At 38.2% G+C, this 13,069-nt stretch overlaps 1 protein-coding gene across 11 annotated transcripts in view; it reads right to left on the bottom strand.

Annotated features, from left to right (window-relative positions):
• Rbp6 (RNA-binding protein 6) overlaps positions 1-13,069 on the bottom strand; it is a 635,951-nt gene that overhangs the window by 24,843 nt on the left and 598,039 nt on the right. For all 11 annotated transcript variants that reach the window (XM_073088080.1, XM_073088082.1, XM_073088083.1 and 8 more), the window contains one exon: positions 25-109. In XM_073088080.1, the coding sequence (XP_072944181.1) occupies positions 25-109 (85 nt within the window). The remainder of the gene's footprint in view (positions 1-24; positions 110-13,069) is intronic.

Here is a 13,069-nt window from a genome sequence, read left to right as displayed (position 1 = left end):
CCACGGCGCTACCTAACAACTCACCGTACGCCCCGCGTCCGGCGGCTCTCGTCTTCGCCAGGTTAGCTGGTAGCATCACTTCTTTCGGCTGTGCTTTTTTGCATTCCACCTATAACAAACAAAATCAATTTTAACAATGGCTGCATCATTAAATAATATAAAAGTCTGATCTAGCATTTATCTTACATAAACGGACGATGTTTTTTTCTTAAACTAAAGTGTACGGCTTCACTCCGCGTACAAACAGCAAAATATTCAGTTCCTAATTAATTCTATTGAACAGAAATTCACATATATATTTTTGGAGCAAAATATATGTACAACCTTTGTCTTTATCTACGTATTGTTGAAATATAAGACCAAAGCTTCAATTATAATAATATTGTGACGTTGATTGCTATTGTATTCGAGAGTTGAGCAAATACTATCTGAAGATCGGGTGAATCGCAAAATTGTAGAAGAGAGGAGGCGACGAAATCGGTCCACAATCCGTTATGCTTCACGGTTCGACTCACAAATTGAATTTTAATATGCTTAGCCAAGTCAAGGAGCTTATCATAGAATACTTATTATTCAGCAGAAAAAAATACAAGCTTCTAAATAATTATGTCGTATCTTTTATGGGGACGCCATCGTAGTTATTATCTGTCATCGCTAATGAAAATCAATCTTACCATAATAGAAGCTTCAACATAAGAACTGAAAATATTAGAAACTAATAACTCTTATCTTTTGACAAGCGAAGAAAATTGATATCATTTCTAATTAAATCCCACATTTAATCGATCCATTAAGCAATTTTAGCGAACAGTATGGTACTTGTATCTTCCTCCCCTTGCCGAAGGGGGACGGCTGGAGGCAAGTATAAATTACCTAATCTACGCTAACCCTCTAGCAATAGAAATTTCGCTACCGAGCAGAATCGTTACAGAAAGTACATAGGCTTTAAATTACGCTAAAACCAGTTTAAACCAGATAGATAACTTCATTAATGGCTACTCGTTTCGATGCACACGCAATGTCTCACCCTGATTTAGTGTTACACAATGTATAACAAAGGAATATAATGGAAAAGAAACGTACAATTGATTTGTTTAAACGAATCATTACATTCAAAAACGTTTTGCAAAGTTACATTTTCATAGCTGTGCATTATCGCACCGCGGTCGGGTGTGAGTACGAGGGTACATAAAGACCCGTCCACATTTGTCACGCGGACGTCACGAGCCGACAAATGAAGGCTTTGCCGTGGCGTTCGCGCACTTTGTGCACTTTGCACAACTTTCTGCGCCGACATGAAACTACGTGCTTGTGCATTAACGCGGGGAAGCGAGCGAGGCTTCACAGCGCCGAGTGTCTTCCCACGAACTTTTATACCTAGATAACGCTGAATAATCAACATGTAAAGCTAAAGTTGGGAGCCTAGATTGTGACTACGTATGAGTCGTAAAGACTGCCGAGTATTACCGTCTTTTTCTTTAGAACAAAAGCATTGTATTCGGAATTGACCTACATTTATTTCGTGAGGCTCGTATTAAAACTTATTCTATACGAAAGTTTTACAATGGGAGCGGGAGGTGAATCGTTCCATAACTCTGGCGTTCTTCGATCTTCCGCGACATAAAAATAGTGAGTGTCGCAATTTGTCAGGCCCGATAAAGCTTTACAAATGAACCGGCGCCTACGCTACGGTCGCTGTGACGTGGTCACCCTCATTTGTTCAGCACGCGACTGAGGGGACGCGCCGGACAAATGCCAGCATATCTACTTCTAAACTGATAGCGCGACATTGAAATTTGTAAGCTTCGGGGTCCCAAAACTAATCTGTTAAATGTATCACTGAAATCAGTTTAGTTTAGTGAAGTCGACCCAAAACGCTAAAGCGGCGACTCAATATTCAACTCTATTCTGCAGCGGGAAGTAATTCCGCTTTAAACCTACCTACAATAATCCAAACGGCTATGAAGAAAATTCAGTCGGGGGATCCGATGTTAATTGATGTCGCGTCGCTGGCGAGCGGAGTGGGAAACAAAAGCTCACAAACAATTCGCATCGGAGTTCGCAATCCCGATCAAGCGTTCGAAATCGCGACGCAGTTTAATGACACGAAAAATAACAAAGGTAAATTGTATTTAGCCCCGCTAGGTAGGCACGCCCTCGGGGCGATATATCGATCGTCGGATCGAGGAGTATTCAACACCGACGCAAAGATTTCGGTTTAACCGAGCGAACTTAAGATCTGCTCCAATACCCCTCAGCTTAATGCTCAGACTCGATCTTTCCCGCACTGAAATTCTGCTCCTAATCCTATCGATATATGAGAAATTTAATTGTTTCGCCAGAAAACACCGCGTTATATGCCTCACCACCTACGTTGATCATTCGCGAATGGATTTGAATTAATGCGAATCTGAAGGCAGTCATTAAATTTACGCCCGATTTGATACGAGCGAAATACTTTTAAGGTAAAACAAATTCGTACATGAAAGTCATAAATTTAAGAGCAAGGAGCGAGCATTGTTTCGAAAGTGTTATCGTTGGAATAGAAAATCTTATATGGCGCATAATGACGACAAAGATTGTGAAGTTGTGTTGGAATTCTGGTGTTTTCCAATTTTCCTAGCGATGACGCTCGAAAGAGCTATCGGTCGTGGGTTGATGCTTTTTTAATTCACCTTTACGGACCTTCAGAACGAACATAAAAAGTGCCGAAATATAATAGGAATCATAAAAATCTCGAAATTATATTGCAAATAAACGGCCAATGCGTTCTTTTGAAAGCCGATTTGGATGTTCAAAACACCGTATTTTTATAATATAAATGTTTCCCTCAACATATTCTGAAAATATGTTCTTCGGGTATTAATGATTTGAGTGAGGTGTACTTATAAAATTTCAATTTTCAATCAAAAGATAGCTTGCCTCAATATTCTGCGAAAAAGGAATATATTTTCACCATCTTGTTTTCAATCCATTCAGAGATATATAAAGTCAGTTTCCCGTACGCAAAAGTTTTGCACTTACAGCACATATTGATAGGTATTGCACGAGATTCTACGTTCTTGAACATGTGTCCCGACAATGTTATTTCAGTGGTTATGTGGGATTACTAAATGGTTGAACTTTCGGCATTAATACCTCGGCATGCTGAAGATCCCACTTGGGGTTCGAAGAAACAACAAAATAAAGCAACTCGCAAGTGCAGCACAACTTCGTGGTAGTGTAAACATTATTTCTATCTTGTTGTAGGAGTGTTTGTTCTCTTGTTTTCTGATTGGTAGTGATGAATGTGGCGGAATAAAATTTTCTGGATAGTTCAAAACTATGGGCTAAAAATACATAATATTGTTTAAAGTGTGTTAAAAAGTTCATGGGCATCATATTTATTCAACATGAAGTTCGTCTTTTGTGAGCGCTATTCTAAACACAGAAGTAAGATTTTATACTTGTTTCACGACATAATATTTTAAGTGTTTACTGTAATAAGTATATTCAAAGCTAGTATTAATTTATTTACGAACATTTTCTTACATTTAAACTTGACAGACGTTTTTGTTACATTGGATCTTAACGACATTACGTGTGGGTATATCTCAATTAAATTTAGTATGTTTCAAGCACAATTGTGACACAAACTTGAAGGAGTGAATTTGGCATATTGTAGGATGAGGCTTGATCGTACGAGTACGCCTACACGTACGTACGAGATAAACGCAGACGAGGGGGCGGGGGAGCGGCGGGTGCTAGATAAGTTTATCAGGGAAACCTCTCGCCTTCGTATTGACAGAGCGTCGCTAGCTTGCCCTGATTGCCGTTAAACGGAAGCAGTCGTGGGAACCGGAGAGTAGGTATGAGGCAAATGTACCAACGCCGATAAAAACGACGTTGTCAGGCGCATTGCTTTTATCTAATTTTCGGCAACGTTCAGAAAACAGTGGCGCTCCGCTTCGAAATGATAAAAAGTTTCCGAGAAAATCGAGTCGTTTTTAAAGAGCACCATTATTGTAGTCCAAAGCAGAGTTTCTTGAAAATACGGTTTATTTATAGTCTCCGTTTTTGCTTTACTCAAATTTATAAAGGTTTCATCATTTGGGCGGTTTTATGATTTTTATCGCGTTGGGAGTAAACATTTAATTTTATTACGCGCATATTGTTCGTCTTCAAAGCGATGTATCAATTGAAAAGTGATTCTTTATAGTGTACGCACTCGGGAGTGTTCATAAAAATTTGATAACTGAGCGAAAAAACGTTGGAGCGCACGAAGGTTACGTAAAGATGAGTCACAAATCTTGCGCTCAACAGGTCACGGATAATGAAATACTCTGCCGCACCCCAGGAGTTCTTTCCATATTTACGTAACTGTTGTACGAAGGAAGATAAGCGGGAGTCGTCGTTTTTCGTTGAATTTCAGCGCAGTTACTTAAAGTGTTGGTGTATTTACTGACGGCGAGGGGAGACCGGGGTAAGGTGGGATGTAATGCGAAATACAAATCAGATATGCGATCGAGCGTCGTTGTCGATAAGCGCCGTTACCTGCAGCTTCGGATGGCCCTCCAGCCACTCGTGTATTTCGCGTTTTATATTGAAACGTTGGAAATAAATTTCGATCGGATACGAACGTCTGCCTGACGCTATAAAGTGATGTAAATCGAACGAATTCATGGATGGTCTATATAAATATTTTTACGATAATTTGCTATCGATTACATATTATTTACACTCTGATAGATAGATACTAAAATAAGTATGTACTTCACTGCATCTCTTTGTCTCTAATTACTAAAACTTAAATATTAATCATTTATAGTTACGAATAATATAGCGACTACTTTAAAGATCGTCTGCTTAAGTTAATATACAGTCATTAATCTGGGCGATATAATGGGTTAGATAAATAAATAAGGCTTTTAAGTCTCTTAGTTTGCAAAACGGGTTTTCTACCATGCCTTTGTATTAATATACGTATAAACGCTCTGTAATGGCCGAAGCCACTAGCCCAGCCATTTTGGCTATTTATTTTTTATGATATAGGATGAAAACCAAGAACACCCATTTTCCAGTTATTACGGCAATTTGAGGGACCGTACATTTTTTATTATAGCACTGATAATGTCTATTTAGAAACGTCCATGACTTCTAATAAAGGATTTAATAAAAGAGGTATCTAGAGCATTGGTAAGTCGTATGTATTTTATCTATTGGAAGTAGCTTTAAATATGGTAAAAGGAGCTGTTCCGATCGGGAAGGTCCCATGGCCCCACACTTATTTCGAGTGTGAAGCAGTTGCGTTTCGTTGAAAGGGTGTAGAGGCAGACAGATTTATATTCGAGGCAACCATCTTAATTATTGGGAGAGGCAAGGCATCTGTGATCGATATCCCGTTATCTTGTACATATATCCATTAGCGAAAAGGACCAGTTGCCACCAGGATAAAAGGAGTTATTGTTAAAGTCGATCGCAATTGTGTTAAGAATTATACACATTTGATTAATAATTCCTTTAAGTCGGAGTAAAGTACCACAAAATTGCTGCTACAAGGTAGAAAACGCGTGAGTAGTCGTAAAGTAATAAAATAACATAAATTCTATTAGAACAAAACAAACAAACGAAGGTACAAAGACAGCGTAATTGCATAACAAATTCTATTGGAAACATACAAACAGCACATAATGTTTGAAGGAAATACAATTCTACAGAAGACAGCGTATGTTCGTGTTGAATTTTAAATCATATTGGCTTATACGCCGTCATAGAAATGTTAGTTAGGTATTAAATATTAAGACGAGGCATAGGGGCCTTGTAACATTCATTGCGTCGTGGAAACGGAGCACGCCGCGGGCTATTCTGGGGGAGCGATCGAACTACTCGTACATTATTGCGACAGTTTTATTACGGTTTTTGCACGAAAAACGACAGTCTACCGCGTATCTGTTTTTGACGTTAATCGAACGAAATAATATAAAATGAAGGCTTATTTTTTACTTTATTGAAGAAAATGTTGCAGTTTTATTACTGAATATTATATTGATTAATTTTGTGTTGTTTGAAGATTTATAACGATGTAATAGATCTTGTGGGACTAACATGCCTGTTGAAATGCTATAGTGTCTTTTAGTCAGAATTAACATTAAAATTACTTACGTGATAATACCGTTCGAGTATTAGTTATATAATTAATTATCTTCTGTAGTTAATCAATAGGCTTACAATAAAATAATAGGAAAATATAACGATCTTTTCCTAATCTTACAAGCCCCGAACAAAACAGGCAATTCGAACTCAAAAATACCATATTGTAGTCAATAGCAAACGCTACAACAATTTTTACAATTTTAACCGTAGTCGATTCGTAGATGATTTCAAATGATACAACAATTTCTACGATTTTTAAGGCAGTCGAGTCGTAGTCGATTTCAAATGCTACAACAATTTCTACGATTTTTACGGTAGTCGAGTCGTAGTCGATTTCAAATGCTACAACAATTTCTACGATTTTTACGGTAGTCGAGTCGTAGTCGATTTCAAATGCTACAACAATTTCTACGATTTTTACGGCAGTCGAGTTGTAGTCGATTTCAAACGCTACAACTATTAATTCTACGATTGTAACCGTAGTCAAAGTGTAGATAGTTCCAAATGCTACAATAATATCTACGAGTTTCCGAATCGTAGTCGAATAAGTACCATGAAATTTTTCCATTGTTTATAATAAGTAAATTGCATTATTTTTAAGATATTTTTGATATCTATTTTGCAGCTGTATATGAAACAAAGTTACTAAAATATTCATTAAGGTAGTAAAGAAGAAAATAAGAATTAATTGTCCTCGGCGTTTTCATTTGGCAATGTAAAAATCTCGTGCTACAAACGAGAATTTTGGTAAAAGCAAGTGGGTCTGACAAAGAAAACAAATAGCAGACGTACTGCCAACTCAGCAGCGTTAGGAGCCGTTTGCAATTGTAAGCGAGCGTGATTACCACCGACTCGTTGCTTAACTAATTCGTATCAAGCTTAAGAGGCACTAGAATGTACTGGAAAACGTATAAAACGTTTCAGAATGACCACCGAGGACGGCGACCGCGTCGTTTAACCAATTGAAACGCGAATATAATGAAATTTGTATAATATTAAGCTCAGACGGAACGGTGTCCCTATAAAAGTGTTTCCATGTACGAATTGAAATGCTCCGACAAATTCAACGGCGAAATTCAAATAAAATTGCAAACGATATATTGAGTCTGAAAAAGCTGTTATGGAGCATCTAAGAGGACGATTTGCATTTAAGTGCCTAATTGTTGAACATCCCGTATCTGTTATGTCCGTTAATGCAGCTACAATTTGCAAAATTGGACGTTCTCGTGTCGGCAAATGTATGTCTTATTGTCTTTCCTTGGCAAACGTTTTCTGCTTCCATAATGTAATAAAACTCGGTCAGGTAGAGTAAGGAGGAAATTACAAAGGCAAATCACGATCTTATCGGATGGTATCATTAATTATTTAAACATATCTATGTGCGCTATTTGCTTGATTATTTTTATTCGTTTTATGGCTAGGTAAATTGTTTTTCCTTTATTAGCAAGTAAGAGAGTAAGAAATCTTACTTGTAAAACAAATGACAGTTATATTTACTCGAAGTGCGCACAAAACAAAGTGTAAGACAAATTTGGTTGAAATTCAGAATTAATACCAGCCCACGGGGAAGTTTATGATGCACGTACATATAAGCTGTAGCAATTAGTAGTAATTAAGTAGGTAGGGGCGTCGGGCGGCAGCGGCAGTGCCTTGTCACCCGCCGCCGTCTAGATTAAGGTCTGCGGCACGTGGTCTCCGCGCTCGTAACTTGTTTTGCATGAATCTGTAGGCGACTTTCATATGACTCTCGAGAGAGACATGGTTCAGCACCTCTAATGTAAATGAAATTGTGTGCAAGAAATAAAGCAGGGCTTCTCGGCCGCTATTTATCGCCGCTCGCGTCTCCTAACTCCTCCGTAATGGGGACGCGGAGACGCGACACGGAGCGCAGTAATGAACCGGCCTGCCCTAACGTATGGCCTTTATTGATCACTCCTGCGCCCTCCGCACTGTCACCGTTTTATTGTCTCCCCACGCACCTCCGCCATTTCAATTATAGACGCCGAAAGCTTTCTTAAAATATTATGAACCGCGGCGAACATTTGTTACGTGGATATGATACTTGCCGCTCGCAGGCGTTGTTTTTGCGAAACGACGCGGGCGTTCCGACTACATATTCTATTCGTACTACGTTTACGATGGTCGACAATCGTAAAGCAAGTTTGCTAACTACTCGGGGATCGATAGTTATAGACGTGGAGCCGGTAATCCCAGAGGTTTACTCGACGTAAAACTTCTGATATAAGAAGGTGAACTGGATAGGCTAAGAAACAATACGAAGGCGAAATGAAAAGGGGCGAAATTAGATTACTGTGCCGTGTATTAGATTCGTCTATTGCGTGCGTTCTCTTGTAGGGAGGTGTTTACTTGTATGAAGTGAAGTGTACCGCACGTGTGATTAATTAATTTTCTTTCACGCTTCGAATTTAAGTTCGAGTCAAAATCGTTAACGGCCGGAAAGGCCTGTTGAGCCATAATTTACGTCTTTGCGTCCTTAAGTCAGTTGCGTCACTTGGGAATTGCGTGCCGTGTGTGCTTTATAACCATTAAATTTATATTGTGTACGTACATAGGAAATTGGGTAGCTGTTCGAATAGTGATTGCTGTCAGGTTATAATCGAACTTTAGTATATTTACTCAAAAAGTTTGAAGCCAATATCCAAATATTACTTAAGATTTTCTATGTGTTCATTTTAATTCAAATTATAATGTTACTTAGGAAAAGATTACATTTTTGTATGAAAATCAATATTTGACAGATTACAAATTTAAGTAACTCGATTGATCGGAGACGTTATTTTACTTACGTAACATAGAAAGCTTTAATTTCTTATTCAAAATAGTATTTACTTATCTATAACAAGACGTATTTATTAACTAGTAGAGTTAAACAATCGCACGTATTGTATGTCTAACAAAACTCTAATATAGTTATGCTGACGTTTGAATCACGAGAGCTCAGTTACAAAGCATCTCAGTTGCCACCTCCTTTTTAATTCAAATCATTCGCTATTGTAGCGTCGGCAAAGACTGCAGAGCGCTCCCAAATCTCGTTAGCAGCAATGCTTGCATCCTGTGAACTCGACGCAAGCGTCATGGTTTCGTTTGTATTATTAATGACACGACGACGCGATGCGGCGGCGACGCTTCCCATTTCCTCGCATTCTATTAGCATGACGAAATTGAAACTTTTCATTCACCCATCCCTTTCCATCCATCCTTTCCTTCTCACTTCACCTTATTGAAATCGAACATGTAAAGAGACTTTCATATAAATGCCCCACCAACTTTTCAATAAAAAGTTAGTCGGGCTGTGAAAAAATCTTTAAAGAAAAAGGTCCACGTAAAATCTCGCCAAATCTGGCCTTACAAGTTGCCAATTGCAAGTTTCAATGAAAGGGGACTGTCACAAAAAGCGCTTGATATATAGAAGGCGCAAAAATGGCCGCGGACGAATCGATAAAGCTTAGAAGAAGCGCGCTGGGTCTTGCTAAAACGGGAAGTTTATGGTAATCACGGTTGCGAAGGAACACGTGATTGATTGTCCGACGCAGCCGTGGAAAGGGGATGATCGGGCAGAGCCGAAACTCAGTTACTAGAAATGTCTCTTTGACGAAGATCCGATGGTTCCGCTCGGATCACCGATGGAACCTCGTTCTAATACCAAAAAAGTAATGTTATCCACTTTGACAAGCTCCAAATTCCCTCCCTTATCAGAAAGGTTGTTAGACCATTTCTTAATGGTAGTAACGACAAGGGTGCGCTATACGGCCTCACACCAGTTAAGACGCAAAGAGAAATGGCGATCGAGGATCTCAAGATTTAAGTGGCAGTTTCAAACGTGCCTACTTTTAGTGTTATTTCCTAAACGGAAACCATTTGTTTGCCTCATGTACGATCGAGGAGAAAAATGTACGCAATACCCAAATGCTTTCGCAGAAGTGCTTATGCGGGACGATTACTTGAAGGAAAGTGCGCTTTTGTGTCATTTCTCATTTTGTTACGTTTCCAATACGATGCACAAACACTATTTTCTATTTTACCTGCAAATGCGCTAACGTTACGAACATATTTCTGGTTTTTGGTTCTTATAACATTCAAGAGAAAACATCAAGAAATATTTATATTTACAATCATTATCGCGATCTGTTTTCTTTTTCGGAGTCGAGCATTACCCGAGTGCATTTGAACAGCTGTGGCTTAAAGCAAAGCCGTTGGAAATCTTCACGAGATTTTGTGCGTGGCAAGATGATTTAAATTGAGCAAGGCTCAGGTGCGAATAGGGTGCCGGAGAATCCAGCAAATAGAAATTGATGTTGGGAGGTGAAATCTAAACTGCACTATATTTTACACATTCTGTGGCACGTGTCTGCTTTGTTAAAATTCATGGTAAGCGGAAGCAATTAAGAGAGTAATGTGTAAGGACGTAATAGAGTGACGAGAACATGTTGAAAGCACTTAAATGGGACCCCTATTTATGTTCCAAAATGCAGTGGGCCTTCGCTTGTGTCTATGAAGACTTAAATGGAAATTTAGAATTGATTGCGTTTCAGACTTTTTATAATTACACGATTGATACATGATGATTGATGTGATCATTATATTATCAAGAGTAAATTTCGAGTCTACAGTCTATAAAAAGAAACTAGTTTTGATAACTCACAAATGTAGACAATGTATACAAGTAGACACATCATAAGATGGAGTGAGAGAATCAATAAAGCTCTAATTACTAAGTACCATAGTAGGTATAGGTTTTCAATGGTAAGTTGTTTAGTTACGGGGACCATATTATTATAGAAATATACTTGATAATTAAATAAACAATGTAGGTATTAGTTGTTGTCAACATAAACTTCGAAATGTTTCCAGGATTCAGTACCATTCCGTTTTATTTCCATGTAGAAAATCAAGATAACAAACAGGTTTTATGGATGAGAAGTGAGAATGAAGATATTTTTTGTTATTCAAAGTAAGCCGCAGTATCACCCTATCGCTCGGCTCGGGAAGAGCTATTAGCTTAACGACCATTTTAATATAAGAGATGACATATTAAATTTACGACGCAAGCTACTCGTGGCGTTAACTTCGGTGCTGTCGTGACGCCTCTGTCTTCTTTATTGCGTACGTAAATATAACTATCCGAACATCGCCGTTTATGATGTGCCAAAGCAAATTTTTAATGGTGGCTTTGTTTACGTGTCAAGTGTAGTAACGTTAATATTCCGTGTGTAACATAAACTGCGATCTACAACAATGTATCGTTACTATTTACTTCGATACTTTGTAACTTTTTGGCTTAAATTGTTTACGTACTACGGAAAAAGAGTTTCCCGTAACATTGATCGTTAGGGCCGCACGCAAAAGGGGAAACTAATAAGCGATTACTTCCCGCGTCCCGTGCACATTAGGGAATCATTATCTTTAATTTTAATGATTGTTGTTATATCATTACTATTTTTCGTTACTATTATATACACTATAGAGTAAAATAAATAAAGAACAAAAAAGAAGCTTGAGTAATATCATTATATTAGCATTTATTTTGTAATAACGCAATAGTTATTCAGTTATCAGCAATTTAACTTTAATTAATGCAATCCATGAACAATATTTGGACATAAACAATAAGTATATTCAATTAGGTACATTTGTGACACATTCCTATTAAATGTGTCTGCTTTACCCCACCCTACAAACCAGAACACAGTATTACTATGTAGCACATGATACTAACACAGAAATAGGTGTGGCTATGATGCTTTTATAGTCTAACACATAAGTACTCAAAACTTTACATTAATGTCGCATAAATTGTCCAATACTAAAGTTTGTAATTATATATTCCTACCAATATATGAAAGTTAAATGTTATTTATCTTTCATGATGTATTTTATTCGCCTTAAGTTTGTATAGTGTGCGCGCTATCTATGTTTCTATGAACTGTAATATACGGTACGTACACCTGCATAGTGGTAAGAAAAAACGCACAATAGGTAAGTAAGCATGAGACGTGAAATGCGGCTGCCTACGTAGACTTTGATTACTCTTCTGCCTAGTCATTGGGCCTAGGCGTGGAACGGAACGGCAGGTTTTTATTAACACACGGTGACGTGTACCTACATTAGGCGGCATGCCGACGTTGCAGGGAGAAGCTCTTTGCACACCTCTCGTTTTGCACGGAAGCGAACCGTAATTACTCTAAAACACTACCCATTTGTTTGATGTCTTTGTTCGTTGTTTGCTCCACTTAGGGCGAACATCACCCTTGCGATTCCTCCCGACATGGTGTGAGATTCGTACAGCCATTATGGAGCTAGACAATAGCGCGGGACAAAAAACAAGCATTAATAATCACGAATATGAATCGACGTGGGGTGATATCAGCGCCCCAGGTTTCAGTGTAAAGCGAGCTCGAGTGGCGTTGTAGATAATGGCTCCGACGTCTCTATGAGGCACTAAAGTATCGATTTTTTTACTGTTAACTCGCATTTAGGCAGTTTCGTGAGGCATTTTAACTGGCAGTAAATTTTGATGCCGATAATTTAGGTTGCTCGACTTTTAAACTATCGTAACAACAAACTTTAGGTCTAATAAACATGATCGAAGTGTATTGATTTTTAAATTAAAGCCCGTAACGTGTTGATAAAATGACGTGCCCGATCTTAAAGTACTAGGTCATGCTGTCTGTGCAACGCTAGAAAATAATCTCGCATATTACTTTCAAGAACAACGCCACATGCTACATGACAATGTTATATTTCCTGAAGCACAAAACAAATGAACGCGCGGATATAAAGCGCAATACTCTGTTTGTCTAACGTTTTGTATTCTGCGGTTCGTCGTACTCAAATGGTATTAAAGTAGCCATTTAATTTTAATAAATGAGCTTACAACAAATACAGTTAATAACCGACTTTGAAATTTCGCGTTCAT

This window comes from Epargyreus clarus, unplaced genomic scaffold (assembly GCF_041222505.1).
Source record: "Epargyreus clarus isolate Ecla_fem2 unplaced genomic scaffold, WU_Ecla_fem_2.2 ptg000026l, whole genome shotgun sequence".
Classification (NCBI taxonomy): Eukaryota; Metazoa; Arthropoda; class Insecta; order Lepidoptera; family Hesperiidae; genus Epargyreus; species Epargyreus clarus.
Note: the sequence above shows the minus strand (reverse complement) of the source record. Positions and strands in the feature narration are given on the sequence as shown.